Source organism: Ascaphus truei, chromosome 1, assembly GCF_040206685.1.
Source record: "Ascaphus truei isolate aAscTru1 chromosome 1, aAscTru1.hap1, whole genome shotgun sequence".
Taxonomy (NCBI): Eukaryota; Metazoa; Chordata; class Amphibia; order Anura; family Ascaphidae; genus Ascaphus; species Ascaphus truei.
In genome coordinates, this window is record NC_134483.1 from 406,198,130 (window position 1) to 406,214,972 (window position 16,843).

The window sequence follows — 16,843 nt, forward strand, 5'->3', positions numbered from 1 at the left end:
AACAGAAGTTTAACTATAAGTATTCAAACAGTGGCATTCAGAAAAGAAAATGCTGCAGAAAGTTTTAAGACCAGTTTTGGCATCATGTACTCGATATCTGTTTTTTTTAAGGCACAAAAATAAGTGTTAACTTGAAGGACCAGTTGCACTTGGTAACCAAACATGGTAAATAAGTGTACACTTGATGTAACCTTTGTCCATTTGGTGCTTTTGCCGTTTCTAACTATTGTATGTGACCAAAACAATTACTGTTGGTCATTTACAATAAAAATCCAGACCAAGGGGCAGCAGTCCTCAAACTTTTTAGTATGTTTTGTATATGAAACAAAAGAAAGGTGTTGAAAAAGCGCCCAAGCTAATAACAAATAAACCAATACTACTTACACACAAATTATATACCGGTAGTTGTGCAGCAGGAACTCATAATATGAGCCAAGGCTGCCAGGAGAAACTGACAAAACCAAATCAGAAAACAGGTGTGAAGAAACATACAAACCGGCGCCTTAAAGACAAAGTCCAAATAAATGTCCAAATAGACTGATGAATATGACCACGTGGAATCCTTGTAGGGGGATGGATCTTATAGATCTAAAGCCAGCTTGGAACTTCCGTAGATGGTACCACGTACATGTAAAATAAAGCACAAAAAATAATTGGTGAATACTGCTACTAATATATAACAATCCACAGAATAACACAAACAACACTAGACAAACACTTAACATATACCATACAAACAAACACAGGCTAATGGGAACAATTAAACTGATTTAATAAAATATAATATCAATAAAAATCAATGAATAAAAAGGAGAAGGCTTCTTGATGGCGATCTGGTGGTAAAACCAGAATCCTACGCACAGCAATGATAATAAGCGTGGTATTCCAGCAATAGCAAAACAGCTCCTGCTCTTTCCTCCGTCACCAGAGAAGGGGGGGTTCTGCGGCATGTATATGATGACGTATATGAAAAATGCAAATTAAATAAATTGGGCTTCTAATATGAGGAATAAAAACGTGATTGAAGTATGAACGATAAATATATATATATTTGTTTATATATATATACATATACACACACACACACACACACACACACACACACACACACACACGTGTCGACAAATCATCCAAAAATCTACTCGCCACCTAGTACCACACGTGTGCTGCTTGGGCCAATAGGAGCTCGCCACGATGTTAAATCCACTCGCCCGGGGCGAGCAAATGTATAGGTTTGTCGAACACTGTGTGTGTGTGTGTGTGTGTGTGTGTGTGTGTGTGTGTGTGTGTGTGTGTGTGTGTGTGTGTGTGTGTGTGTGTGTGTGTGTGTGTGTGTGTGTATGTATTAATAATTTATAAAACAGAGTGGCTCAATGAGTAAAGCTATGGACTGTAAACAATGACACAGAGTTTCATGGGAGCCTGGTTCAGTTCTTGGTGTCGGCTCCTTGTGAGCTTGGGCAAGTCACTTTATCTCCCTGTGCCTAAGGCACCAAAAACATAGATTGTAAGCTCCACGGGTCAGGGACTGTCTATAAAATGCCTATGTGCTTGTGAAGGGCTTTGAGTCCCTTTGGGAGAAAAGCGCTATGTGAAATAAAGTTATTATTAATCTGAGCTTCTTTATACATTGGATTTTTGGATAGTAGCAGCAAAATATGCAGATGTAGTAAGCATGCCATCTATATCCTTGCTGATCTAATCAGCTGGAGGTTCTGAGCTTTAACCAATCGCCACGAGAGACAATGGAGCCTTCAGCTCTGATAGTTTGCTAACTGGAAATGCAAGAAGCGCAGAATAGAACCAAATGGGACATGCAATAAATGGCTCCTATAAGTGATTTACACTGCACTTGCCCCGGTTGACCACAAGCAATCACTCATTTAGTGCAAGTCTTATTTTTTAATATCTGTGCGCTCATACATTATAGTGGAGTCTTCAGTGCCAGAGGTACCGCTACAGTGCGATGCTGGCGCTGGAGGCATTCAACAGATGCAATTATGGGGCCTGGAAGTAGGGGTACAGGGGGCCACAGCCCCTTGGGTTATACATTTTATATATTATGGTAATGTATGTTACTTCCTTGGTATGTACAGCACCTCATCCACAAATCGTCCCTGCACTCCTGGGGACAATCGTGCATTTGTAACAAATCTGATTGGTATTGGTAATTACTCCAAACGTCCCTCCATTTAGAGCTTTTGTTTTGATGTATACCCTACCTACACAATTGATTTGTGATGCTGTTTAATGCGCTTTAGTGGCACTAAACACAATTAGTGGTTCACCTTTTTAGAGACTAATTAGGTGTTACAAAAAAGGAGAGATTGGGATGGGGTACACATTTAGTGACTGAATAGAAGCAGACTGTGTGCTGTGCTGTCAATGAATTCAAAGGAGCTGCTTTGCGCAGCAAAATACCTTTGTGAACCGGCCATCTGCCTGGCAAGGGCAACACATCCTTGTCTATCTCTAAATGAAGGTTAAGAATGGAAAAGGGTTAAAGTGGAACTGCCCCGGGCATGTGGGAGGCAGGTTTGTCGCCCTCCCCCTGCTCCTCCCTCTGCTCCGTGCTAACAGGCTCCCTGAATCTGCACATACTTGATGTGTGGGCTGTGTTGCTGAAGCCCGAGCCCAGACTGCACCATTCCGGCACCTTGCAGGAGGGGGAGATGTAATCTGATCCCGCCTCTGTGGCGCTGGGAGAAATCAGTGTATCGGAGGCTTTGACAGGGCACGCTGCGTGCAGCCCCCCTCCCCTCTCCCGCCTGGTCCCCACTCCCTGCGATCAGTCCCGGGAGTGTGTGGGGCGGCGCGGAGCTGCCACTGCTGCTGCTATCTGTGCAGGCTGAGCTGCAGCAGCCTCCTGCTCTGATCCTTTGGCTGACGTGCCTGAGCATGTCCACAGCAGACTCTGTGACATAGCTACCTGCAAAGGGGATCTTCTCATCGTCACACATCGCCAGGCGCAGCATCCAGCCACCCAGCAGCATCCTCTGATCAGGGATATACACAGAGAGAGGTTATATAACACACACTCCGGGAAACATGGGGTTCTACGGCACTTTAAAAATGATCTTTTACAAAGTAAGTACTGATTTTTCCCTTTCTTTAAGGATATGGAGGGGGGTGGCGCACTGTCAGTGTCTGTGATGGCTGCAGACGTCTCTGGATTGTTGGTTTTGCGAACGATTAGTGAGGGGAAAGTCTGCATTGGGGCTGATCTGGAGGGAGGGGGTGGAGAGGTAATAAGGATGCAGCATAAGGTCATCAGGTGGTTTTGGGATGAAAGGGGGACAGCATCTACCCCTCCTGGGGTTGCGGCTCTCATTCCCAATGCATTGCAGTTTTCAGAGAGAACATGTACTGGATTTAGCTTTATAGCCAGAACTGGTTGAGTCTGCCTCTTTTTATATTCTGTATGGTCATCTGGTCACCTTGGTCTGCATCCCATTTCGTTTATATATTTTTTTTGGTCTTGTCCAGCAGCATATTTCTAACAAGTACTGTGTAATTATATCCGATTTGTAGGCATGACAAGAATGATGGATACTGTGTCTCTCCCCCTCCTCCCCCCCACCCCCCCCCCCCCCAAAAAAAAATCATCTCTGCAGGTTTGCAGCATTGTAAACTTCCAGCCTGGGAGTGTTTCAATAGCTATTTGTCCACAAGTCTGTTATGCTTCTTGGCAAGGTTAAAATAACGCATTGCCTGAGTCGGGGAGCTGCTGTGGCTATTAACTCTGGTAGTGCTGAAGGCATCAGGAACAACATCTAATTATCGTCCTTTTAATTAACCCCTACACTTTTACATCTCTACAACTAATGTGCTTCCCTTATTGACCCCTGTGGTGGTCAAGGAGCTAGAAGCAGTTTTGGATCCTTTACTGCATGGGCAATGCATTACTCTCGTTGGCACCAAATGGACCATTATGGAGGGGTTATGAGTGGTAGGCAACGATCTATTTAAGGCAAAGGGGCATCTAACTGGGTCTACATTTTATTGGGGGAAAGAAAATGTGAAAACCGTGGACTTTCAGACCACAGGTTTCGACACCCCCTCCCACAAGGTTAATCATCAGAAGAGCATGGTGTTGAATGTTAATCTTGACAAGTAAATTCATTGTCTGTTTTGGTAATGAAGTACTATGCGTTTAGTAAGTTTATTGAACCATTATACATACTCTAGGCGATCTAATTAAAATAGATGGAGATGTCAATGGTGAAAAAGGAAATTCAGAGGTTTACTTTGTGTGTATGGTCAGAGTAGTACTTGATAAATGGTTTTGTGATTTGCACAGAATTAATGTCTGTGTATTGTCGATGCTGTAGTCCTGTTTTTTTTTTGGGGGGGGGGGCAGATCAAAATTGGGATGTTTCTAATACTCATAGAAATAAGTATTCCACGGTAGCTCAGACTATATAAATATAACAGATACCTTCGTGTGTGCGGATCAGATCCAAGCCATTTCATATAAAAATGCCTATCAATGGTGTTATACATCCTGTTAGTCCTGTAGTATTTTATAGGATGCAGGTCCTTGCAATGGTTCTGAACAGATCTATGTATTAATCACTTGTAATTCATTTTTCTGTGTGATACGGAGCCCCTCCAGTGTGAAAACCACAAGCCTTTTCCCAAAGGGTTACATTAGTTTACCAAGTAACTTCTGTATTTCTAACGTATTTATTCGGTTAAAATTAATGAAGTAGCTTAATTGTAAACCAATGCTTATTTTCTGTGGAAGAAGGTCGCTTGTTGGCAACACCATGGTTCAACATGAATCCTCTTAGCAATCACTTTAAAATAAATGGAGGGTAGTTGAGTATTTTGTATTTTATTTTTGCTAAACTCATTCAGTCTGCAAATCCTAAATGATTAAAAGGCATTAAAACACTGAAGGTTACAGATTAAGTACTGTATCTGCATTTGTACACTGCTGAATGTTAATTACTTTTAAATAACTGGAGGGTAAGTCAATATTTTTGCAAATCTTACCCAGTCTGCAATTTCTCTTAGTAGAAAGGCATTAAAAACTGAAGCTAGAAAATCAACAGGTATACAGGCTGTAATTTGAAGAGGTGTACTACATAGGTTGCACATTCTTGCTACTACTAATAGAATGTATAATTAACCTGCAAGCTCAGTGCTTTGATTCTAGGCAGCGAAATACATCTCTCCTCTCACTGAAAGATATTTAATTGGAAATTAATAGGACAATGTTTACTCGTTTGATTCACACAATCACTGTATATTTTCCAGTAAAATATTCGCACTTAAATGTGAAATCTATTGTGTTGCTAAAATTAATTCTTGGCACAAGAGCAACTCCATGGGAAACAATTCATTGTCATTTATGGTATTAATAGGAAGTTTTAGCATCTAGACTGTGGCTATTCATACCCTGGTTGTTTTTTTGTTGCAATTTCAGTGTAAGATATAAAGGTTGTTGACCTAGAATGTCCTGTGCAATTTGATTTTATGAAGTGTAAATATTCCAGCTGTTTGTTTGAGAACAACACAGATACATGTTGTGCCCCAACCGAAATACAGCATTCATCATAATGGGGTTGACCTTAAAGAATAGTATAATAGTAACCCATTCATTTCATCCACCTATCATGGTTATTCCTCAGACACACTGTTTTATGCATTGTTTCTTTTTCTTTCCAGATGAAGAGAAAGTTGGACCACGGAACCGAGGTCCGCTCTTTCTCTTTGGGGAAGAAGCCCTGCAAAGGCTCAGAGTACACAAGGTAATTAAATGCAATAATAGCTCCTTTGGTCATGACTGGAGTGTACATCCTGTCTCACCAGCTGCTGAGCTTCTCCTCTAATTTGAACACAGCTTTGCTTTCATTACTACTCCAGAGGGTAGTTTTTAGTCGTCAATAACAGCAGATTAATTGGTGGCTCTGTTGAAAATGCGAGCTTTTCAAGATTTCAGCAAAGCCGTCGTTGTGAAGGAAAAGAACAGTCCTCCGTCAGTTTTTCATTCCCGAAGATCTGCTCGTGAGAACCGAAGCAAATGTCCATTGTGCTTGGGAAGTGAACAGGAGTTGCACTCGGAATCTTTCTTACCCCATCAATCTTTCAAGCACTGAATTGATATGTTCAATTGAGTTTCATTAGAAGTGATCAACAATAGAGCGAGGAAATGGAAAACTCTAGAGGGAATGATCATTTATTTATTTTTATGTAATTTTTTTTCTCCCAGGTTATTCAGTACCTTACAATATGAGATGCACACCCATTGCTTACGCATGGTCTGTGTAATGGAGCAGGAACTGCAGATCTCATTTTGAACGATGGGAGAACGGAGTTTTGCAATCTAAGCAAATTATTCAGTAAAAATGTAACCGCTTGCTTCCAAAACACTTTCACTTCAAAGAACTGTTGGCAAGTGACTATTAATTATAAATCACTTTATAATTGGTGAATTTCTTCTTTGGTAGGACTCCATCCCTTGCTGGGATTTGAACCTGTGACCCTAAGGTCTGAGCGCGGTTAGGAGTGAAGGACAGCTAGACACTTGTATTGATGTATCTCAGCAGTAGTTTGAATCGCATCACAAGACCTAGTCACTTTTGAACTTCAGGTCCTCAGCGGATCCTGTGAGCAGGTTACTTAGCTATAGTATGTATATCTTTATTTATATAGCGCCATTTAATTACATAGCGTTTCACAACAGTAATACACGTGACATAATGTAACACATAGTGGATATAAGCGCTTCAGACAAAAGTAACATTAGGAAAAAGGAGTCCCTGCCCCCAAGAGCTTACTATCTAAGTGGTGGAGAAATCCTTACTTTAAGGAGAGGCCTTAATTCCGGATTACTTGCTCCTAAAGAGAAGCAGCCGAAACTGGCAAGGTCCCCAAATAAGGGTATTTTCTTTGCTTAATTAGGAAGATGTACATTGTGCTTTGTTTAAAAGAAGGTTGTGAGCTCTTAACTGCATTTGGCCCTCTATTCTTTCGTCCGCCACAACCACTTCACACACTTGTCCTTTACAGTCACGCTTAATCACTTCACTCTGAAATTTGCATGACCTCAGAAAGTTCCCTGCCGCGGCAAGTTCTAACCCAGGGAAAGCTTTCGGTTGACACATTCCATGCCATTGGGTCTGTAACAAATGGCTGCTGGTGTCCTTTTTCAGAGACATCTAATTATTTTATTTATTTTTTAGAAATGTTTCTTGAATGCATTTATCTGACATTAAAGTTGAGTTGGGGAATAAACAAATCTGCATGCTTTGCTTTTCAGTGTTTGCCTTACAAAGTGAATGCTGCATCCTTTTCTCTGAAGCTTATTTATGGACTTGTATGAATGTGACCACCTGATACCCCCAGAGGAGCCATCCGTTTAGCATAATTCATTAAAGCTTTCACACAGAGATGAAACCAGACCTTCTTTTTTTTTTTTTTTTAAATGAATCTTAGTAGACCCAAGAGTATTTCTATGTTCTCAAAGGTGAAGAAATACAAAGCGATTATAATAATGAAAGCTTCAAGCATAACAGTAGTGTCAGGAGGGATTCCTTGCCCTTAAGATCTTACAGTAGTGGTTATCAGTGGGAAATTACCGAGTGCCCAGACATACTGCATAAAAGGGGACTCCAGTTACTTCGTCATCTGTACAGCACTTAATGATGTGATATGATGTAATCATTACAGCACATGCTATGGGCCTAACTTCCGCTTCCATCACGTGTACTTAAACACAGTTTGGTTGTTTTTATTTTGGGGGATGGAAGCAGAAGAAATATCCTAGAGAGTATCTCCGTATTTCTGTCGTCCGTCCGCCCGCCCTTTATATAACATTGTTAATCAAACTGTTTGGGGGAAATCTTTTAAATGAGCTACCATAAATTGTTGACATGAAATGAATGAACTTTTACTTTTAACCCTTTTAGAGCTTTACAAGTCGACAGCACATTGCACTGCAAGCTTCTGTGCCACTGAAGGCACCGCATTTAACGTGTAGGGTAGAGTACATGCCCTCTGGGAATGTAAGCTATAAATGCACATGCCTGAGAAATTAATTACATGCTTGAAAAGCATGACATTGTCACTACAAGCAGGACCCTGAGTTTGAGTGACAACTTGAGCAGCCTCTATCTTCTGAGATATCCACGGTCTGTGTCGATTAAAAAATTAATTTTTTTAATGGCAAGTCATTGGCGTATTTGGGTTAACACCCCCCACCCCTCCATTGTGCCGTGCTGTGGATTGTTGGTGATTTACAAATAAATAATAATAAAAAAGGGTAAAACATGCTCTTTAATATCCCTAGTAATATCACTAAAGACAATCAGGGAACAGTTTACAATAACGGCTTAAATGGTACTTTGGGCTGTCCTTATCGCTAGTAAATAAAGAAAACCACAAAGTTACCTGCTCAGACAGGACAACTATGTGTGTACATTAAAATGATTATGTAATGGTTTATATGGCCTTAATGTAGTACTTTCCATTACAGACTCTAACCACTAGTGGAATACTTGGACATGCCCATTGTGTAGAATTGAAATATCTCTTGGAACCAATATTTTGATTTGCACGTGGAACCATATTAGAGAGAGAACCTAAAACAGCACTTTGTACATTTTAGTTGGAGTAATATTTTATTGATTTTGATATACTGAGTGCTGCTGTTATTTATAAGGAGAATTTATTTGGGAAGGCTGCATATAAATGCTACTATGCAGTCATGGTAATATTCAGGGGCAAAAAGAAACTGGTGCCTCTAATTCTTTTCTTTATGGGACCTGAACAAAATTGCAAAAAGCAATGGTCAAAGTATGAAGTCACTCATATATTTTACTCTGCATCTCACTTAGTCTGTTTCTTTGCAGTACAACAGGTCTTGTGCCATGTTCAGCAACACCTACTACATTTGGGGACCTAAGGGCAGCTAATGGGCAAGGTCAGCAGAGACGACGGATTACATCAGTCCAGCCACCCACAGGCCTTCAAGAATGGCTAAAAACGTTCCAGGTACCCAATAATTGTCATTACTGTTTTCTAGAGCTCGGTCAGTATTTTGCTTAGACAACAGATTAAGTCCAACTAGTTTAATTTAGCATGTTGCACATTAAAGCTAACTTTGTAGGCTGGTATTCCATTTTGGTCTCACTAACCTATTCCTTAAGAAAACTACAGATTAAGACGGAGTCACCACTGTTGCTCCACCAATGCCATAGATTTATTTCTATTTTCATAGATGTTGGTGTATAGATAATGTGGGTTATGGTATCTTGCATGATCGTAAAACGACTTGGGGATAGTTGCTCTTCTCCATTTATATTGTATAGCTAGTCTGGGACCTTGTTGTTTGCTATAAAATAGCTTTCTCTGTCCTAAAGTATGGTATTAAATTACCAAAGTGTTTTAATTTTTTTATTTTTTCTGATGCGAATTCACTGGAGCAGTATAAATGTTGTAACTATTTATTTTTATATTTATATATATATTTATTTATTTTTTATATAATAGCAGAAGTGCAGAGCAGTGTAACTTTAAAACAAGAGCTTTTGTGGCTTGTTGAAGTGGCATTATTTGCATGCAGCTGCCTGACCCGGTTTGTGTATTGTCATACTTGTCCAGCTCAATGTTTTTGTTGTATTCTAGAGAGGACCTAGTGCTCTGTGCTCTGTCATTATCCTCAGCATTGAACATAAATTCAGTGGTTACCAGCTAAAACATGAATAAGAAAAAGCTTTCAGTATTTTATGTTTTCTTGTTGATGACTCTACCAGCTTGCCCTTTCTCACTTTTAAAAATGGCTTTATATTGAGTTTAATCTCTTGCATCGCATTGCAGCTTCTTTGTCTGGGATACGTTGAGGCGGCTCATTTATCCACCTACAGTGCTAGAAAGACGTGGTATGTGCTGCCAGGCAAAGCAGAGCCCTATTACACTGTGGTAGTTTAAGGTGTATTGGTGCAGAACTTCAGAGAGAATTAAATGCACTGTTTATTTCCATGTTGCATCAGTGGTGCTTTATAACACTGGTTTGCTGAATTCACATCCCCACCTGCTGCCCCTGTAAGAGAAGGCTATCAAATTGAAGGAGTGATTAGGTACAGTACTGTGCAGTCAATAGCAAAATGATGGTTGGGAAAATAGCCCATTGTGTCTAAATGACCACCACACATTTAAGTTCGTTATTTGCAGCCAACAATAGATTTAATGTCTCCACCTATGCCCATCCTTTTCCCACTTCTAGTTTGTTTATGTAGAAACATTACGCTGTTGAGAACTGTGGTGACAATTGCTTGTCCACTTGAAATAGGTGACTGAATAAGTAGTTCTGCATTGATGAGCATTAATTGTGGCACATGCGCCCACCAGGGCTTGGCGCTAATGGGGCCGACGGTGCAGGCTAACAGGACTGCATATGAGCTTGTCCCATCGACAAATGAGAAGCTTCTGGAAATAACAGCGTTTGGTAGTCTGGCACGGAGAAGGGGAGGGACTTGTGCAATCTGCTTCCTTTGTGTTAAAATAGATGCCTTTTTTTTTTCTCTACATTAATCCAGGTGGCCCACAGTTCTGCTGTGTTTTTTTTTAATTTTTTATAGTGGGTTAGGCCAAAGTGGATAAGTTAAGAGTTCTGCAGCTTTTAAACATCCTACAGGAACACTCATGTGGAGTTGACCTTTTACACCTACATGCTTCAGTTGTCTCTTAAAGTAGATATCATCCAAATCAAGCTTGGCTTTCTTGCTGGGTATTTAAAATGGACACATTGTTTTCATGTTGCATGTTCTCTCCTAGTCAGTGCCTCAGTAATTTCCTCTCCCAGAATTGGGGCCAGAAAGGCATCAGTGCCCTCCTTTTGTAACCTGAACAAAAGCAAACAATGCAGTACTTTTGAGTGAGAAGTGGATGCAGGAGGTTGCCTAAGATTTGCCAGCTATAGGGATTTATTGATAGTGGTAGCAGGTAGTAGTCTTTGTGCCTAAAACATTGTTTTGTTACCAGTGGTTGATTGTAATTTTTCGGTCAATACATTTTTATGCCATTTGAAGTTCTTGCCATAGAAGATTGTTAGCGGCACACAGGTAATGAAGATGCATTTCTCATGGGTTTCTCTTTCTAAATGTGTTTAACAAAAAGATTTTGTAAATGGGATCTTTTTTTTTTTTTTTCTTCATCACAATAGACTTTTACACTTGGGAAATGGTGTAATCATCAAGATGTGGATCTTTTGGGGGGGATTTTACTCCGTAAACGACATTGCTCCATCTTTTATAAGATAAGGAGCGATGCGTTGTGGAGGCCAGCGGTAGGATGTTCAATACGTCTCTAGTGATTCCGCGGCATTGATCTTGACTTAGGACAGCTTTTTGGGCTTTGGCTACTGTGAAGTGGAGCGATTTGAGATCTTGCGCCACCTGGTTCGACAAAGGTTTTATTTGGAGCATTTCGGTCCCCTTTCCAGTCTATGGATCATGTGATGTTGAAGCACTGGTATGGTAGTCTGGTGATGTCCATATGGCAGACGTGGCGAAACCACCTAAGTCTTTGTCGCTTAATGTACTGGTCGATTGTGGGTTGGTTTTGACAGGCTAACCGTACTTCTTCATTTTTCCATCGGTCTCATAGCGTAATAAGGAGTATGTTACGTAGACATCTTAGTTGGAATCGTTAGAGTAGGTTCATATCGCTTTTGAGTAGTGTCCATGTTTCTGAGCCACACAGTAAAATGGTGCGTATTGATTGAGGTGTTAAAAATTTGCATTTTTGTTACATTTGTCACGTCCTGTTGATTTTCCACAAGATGTAGGGGATTGTCACGTCCTGTTGATTTTCCACAAGATGTAGGGGATGGAAGTTAAAATGTTTTGGAGCGCTGGGTTACTCAAACTAAGTAACTTCACCAGAGTTGAAACGGGTCACAGGTCTCTCCAGTACTAAACGTGTTAAAGTTGATGGGAAAACCAGAGATAAGAAACCCTTGCAGTCATTCTGCCTCTAACAATTATGTTAAAATCAAATTAGTATTCTTTTATCTTTTGTTCGAATTCTGTTCCTCCTGGGAAAAAAATAGCTTGCAAAGCTTTCAAGATTGGATAGCAAATGGAAAGCCAAGATGGTGATGAATGGCTGTTTGTCATGCCCTAACATGTTATCTGAAGGGAGTGGTATGCAGGTAATTATCCAAAGCATCTGGGCTTCGTGCCAGGTGTTCCTAAACACAGAATCCCAGGGGAGTTTGAGCGTCTCTGGTGCGTACCACCTTTCAGCAAAGCACTACTGTTTTTATTTGCATGATTTGTCCTTCATAGCGCTACACTGCATCAAAAGCCATTCACTGTCTGCTTCCTCCACTCCCTCTTTAGCTATAATTATTGGTTCTCATTCATTCAGGTCCTTTTGCTGGAGCTCTGGCATGCAAATTTAGATTAGAGGAGATAATGAACCATTGCATTTTGGACCTAAGGGGGTATTGATGTTACTGATATGGACAGTGTCCTTAGGCAAAGAGTTGTAACTTCTCTGTTTAACGTATAGCAGAGCAGAATATCCCTATACCATTAAAAGCGAAGTAGAAGATCAGCAACTGTTGTTTTTTGGCTGTACTTTGAAAAGGCAGAATCCCTATTTAGTATGTTTTATATTAATATACATTTTTTATCAGTGGAATAGTGCACAAAAACTTTTGATGGTTCAGGTATTGAATTTCTTAGAGGTACGGCTTCCAAATTTGAATTAACCAATGTTTGGAAGCTTGCAGAACCTTCACTTGGTTAATGTATATCTGCTTTTAAGAACACAATGTGCTAAATGCTCATTCTTTTCACCTAGGACATATCCTTTTCCCCCTCAAGCATTCTATTTAACAAAATAAGAAACAAAATAACTAGCTATGCTTACTGTGTTCCCTTGAGCCGTTATTTTTTCTGTGTTTGAATGTCAGAGCTTTTAAAATATTTAAAGTCAAGGCCAAAAAACAACCATTATAGTGGAAATATCAAATCGGAGTTTTGATCCAAGGTTGCAATTTCCGAATCTACCAACCACTTGCATTGTAGAATGCTTTTTGCCCTCATACAGCCCTTGTGTATACATGTATTTAAGGCTAGATGGTTGCAGTAGGCTGTAAAATGGAAAGGTAAGGCTGTTCCATCCCCAAGATCTCGAGCACTGCAAACGGTTATCAGACATTGAAAGAAACCACTAAATCTTTAACACTACTTACATTTATTTTCAATCTCCCAAGACTTGTACCTGTCCAAATCAGGATGATTTCTGAAAGAACCTGTCTGTTCAAAAGTCCTATTGTGGCTTAGCGGTTTTACCAAGTGCCAGCGGTGTGCAGTTTCATCTGTTGCTTTTGTTTTCTGTAAGCCACACGACTGCACCTAAACCAGCTCGCCCTCTTCTAATGTTTATATTCGCTTCCCTTTGAATCTGTGTTTGCAGAACAAATTAAATCCCTTTGATGAGAAAGCTCAATAGAAAAAAAGCATATTCAGCAGACGTGCTGCATTGTCATTTATTAATGTTTCTGTGAATGATGCTGCTGATAAAATCCTCTCTCTTCAATCTTTCTTTCTTTCTCTCTCCCTCTTTCCTTCTCTCTCTCCTCTCTCTCTCTCCTCTCTCTCTTCCTCTCGTTCTCTCTCCTCTCTCTTCCTCTCTCTCGTTTTAATGGTGCCATAAGATGTAATATGGAGGGAGATTACTGGTCCAGATGTATAGTTCAACTTTGTAATAATGAGCTATGTATTTGTTATTTAGTATTATAGGGGCCGGTTGGAGCCTGTGGAGTGTAACAACCCTTAAAAAATGATTACTGTTTTCTGATGCTTTAATTTCGTGTTCCTCCAATATTCGTAGCAGTTTTCCTATGTTTGGAACACAAAACCAAACTGAGCCACTAATTGAGCCAGCTGTGCTGAAGTAGGGATATCCTGAAAACCTGGCCTGTTTGCGGCCCTCGGACTGGAGTTGTGCAGGCCTGCCATACCAGAATTGTAAACGGACTTGCAAACACGTGTGAATGTACATTATCGATGGTATATGTGTGCGCAATATGCTTCATGCTGACTGATAGTTGGTGTCTGAAGTTAGATCGCTTAAAGTGATCATTCTGAAAACTTGTTCAGGTTGAGAAGAACATCCGCTTTAAGTGACTGTAACCAACATTTTCTGGAAAGAGATAACGTGCTGAGCTGCCACTAGTCTGTACACGTTCAGCCCCAAACAAATGTTTTGAAAGCCTTAGTAACCATATTCACTTTTTGACTAAACTGGATTCTTTGCAATCTGAGGTTCCTTTAATGGACCGACCTCAACATGTTCCAGAACTGTTGTGTATGACAACATATACCTTATATTTCCCCCAAAGGAACAGGTTTGTCATTTTGCAGTCATGTACAAGTGCGTCTCCATCTAATTGTCAGGACTCCTCCCTGCCATGAGGTGGAAGGGGAACCGTACAGTCACTCTGATATCTGCACAATGAGTGCATAATCCTGGTGACGGCACTAACGGATCAGCACGCAAGAATAATCAGCAGCGCTGATTTCTGTGTTGCTGCATTCAGAGATATTACAGTCGTCAAATAATTGAATTCTCTGAACAGATCAGCTGTTTACCGAGAAATAGTTGTTCCCCCTATGTAATTAAGTTAGAAGGAATGTGGGATGTCAAGGAAAAAGGTTCAGTGTGTCTTGCTCATTAATCCTGCATATGTTAGACTGATTTATATTTTCAAGCAAAGCCATATGGTTTGTTAGTAAAGGTAGTAAAATGTTGATGGATGTCATGCCCTCCTGATTGGAATGTGTTCTGGAGGGAGAGCTCTGTTTGTGTTTAGTGTGTGGGGTTTTTTGACGTTCGGATGCTCTGATTTTTTTTATTTACTATGCTTATAAGGTTTGTTTCTCCAAATAGATTTTTTTTTTTCCTTCTAATTTTAAACTGCCCACTTGGTATTGCTTCGATAATAAAGCTGTAAATGGTTTTCATTACATAAGGCGCCTTTATTAGAAAACCAATAAAGCACTTCTAGGAAGCTCTTATGTATGTCTCGCTTTATTGTTTTGGCTTGATGGGAAAATACTTCTGGGACCTGATGACAATAAAATGGCTTCCAGTACAATCTATTGACTTCCAATGTTTATTATTGGGTGTACTTTAAATGCCACACGCTGAGAAAATCAAACTGCCAAAAAGCAGGAAGTTATGAGTAAACGTCCGGTTTGGAGTACTTCCTTAGACAATAAATGGTATTCCGAATTTGATATTGATTTTTTTCTTAGCATTAAAAAAACAAATGTGTGAATATATTTTCACAAACGTGCTTTAGAAGCAAGCTGATTAGAATGGCTATTAATTTATCTTTAAACATGAGACCCGTGGCACACGGACCATGTGCTTCTATGATTTTTCTTGCTGCCACTAGCAGCATTTTTGTAGTCTTTCATTTTGAGGGTTAGGCTGTTGGCTCGTCTGACATTGAAGACGTAGAGTTCAATACGGCTATATTTGCAGCTCCGTTTGACTTTGAAGATACAATACTTGAAACCACATTTTGCAGTAATTACTTTATAAAGTGGTTACTGTTGTATTACAAGGTTAACATGGATTTGGTCCCAGGGAAAATGTAATACCTCTATCACAGCTTTCATGTGGGCAGATTGATTGAGCGCCGGTACAGGAGAGCAGCACACCCGATCTGCGTTCACTCCCACGCACTTAAACGGGAGTTGACGCTGGATTGAGTACGCTTACCAATGCCAGTGCTTGATGCATCTGCCCCATGGATTGGTGTTTTCTAAAGCCTTCATATAAAGGAGAGAGGTTTGTTTTTAAGTACTGTATGGCACCTGTATTACAAATATCTTACACTGTACAGTAAGCGTGTAAGTACATGATTGCTATGTTTGATTTAGCTTGAGTGTGGGGCTTAATACTGTATTATGCTGGTATAAGTGATAAATGGTATTCCTTAAGAACCATGTCTGATCAGCACTACATTGGAGAGCAATGATGTTTAGGCCTATGTGGCGAGAGATGGTTGGAAAGGCATTTCATCTGACTAAGATGCTAATTAGAGAGAACATAGCTTCTATTAGCCCCATATTAGTGTAGCCTGTGTTGGTATTTGGAATGCATTGGGACAGGCAGAGGTGTCAGTAGCCGTTTATAGGAAGGTTTGGTAATGTTGCTTTCATATCTATTGTGCAAGAAGAATAAACCATATTGTGTATATGTATCCATACCATGATTTTCCTTTTAATTGTAGGATGCTTGTTTTAGGTGGGTAAAGAAATGTGGGATAACCTGAAATGTTTATTTAAGCCAAGTGGAATGTAGGCAATGTTAAACATGCATTCAGCTGCGGGCGTGCATTCTTTGTCTTTGTAATTCATGCTCCTTTCATGGTGGGATCCCCTTTTTTTCTTCCATAGAGCTGGAGTGGACCAGAAAAGCTGCTGGCATTAGATGAGCTGATCGACAGTTGTGAACCCACCCAAGTAAAGCATATGATGCAAGTGATTGAGCCCCAGTTTCAACGAGACTTTATTTCCTTGCTACCTAAAGAGGTGAGACTTCAACACAAACCGCCCTCATCTGCCACCTTTTATATGTTGCCATGCTAATTATGATGTTCAGCAATGTCACTTGTGCTGTGTTAATTGGTGTTAAAGAGAGATGCAAGCTGACACATTTCCGCAACTTAATACAGTAATTCGAAGATTAATGTATACTTATGAGCTAAAGTGGCTTGACAATTGGAATAAGTTCCATGTCCCACTTAAAGCCAGTAAAACCATCTGCATTGACATATGTTTTTCCAGTTTTAGCTAGTCTATGGCAATGC

At 40.2% G+C, this 16,843-nt stretch overlaps 1 protein-coding gene across 8 annotated transcripts in view; it reads left to right on the forward strand.

Moving 5' to 3' along the window:
- The window catches only part of FBXW7 (F-box and WD repeat domain containing 7), a 208,402-nt gene that overhangs the window by 173,130 nt on the left and 18,429 nt on the right, over positions 1-16,843 (forward strand). For 6 of the 8 annotated variants that reach the window (XM_075613415.1, XM_075613438.1, XM_075613422.1 and 3 more), the window contains 3 exons: positions 5,674-5,756; positions 8,859-9,000; positions 16,431-16,565. In XM_075613415.1, coding sequence (XP_075469530.1) covers positions 5,674-5,756; positions 8,859-9,000; positions 16,431-16,565 — 360 coding nt within the window. Of the gene's footprint in view, positions 1-2,640; positions 3,088-5,673; positions 5,757-6,455; positions 6,637-8,858; positions 9,001-16,430; positions 16,566-16,843 lie in introns of those variants that run through there. The other 2 variants (XM_075613464.1, XR_012803767.1) reach the window with 2 other exon arrangements.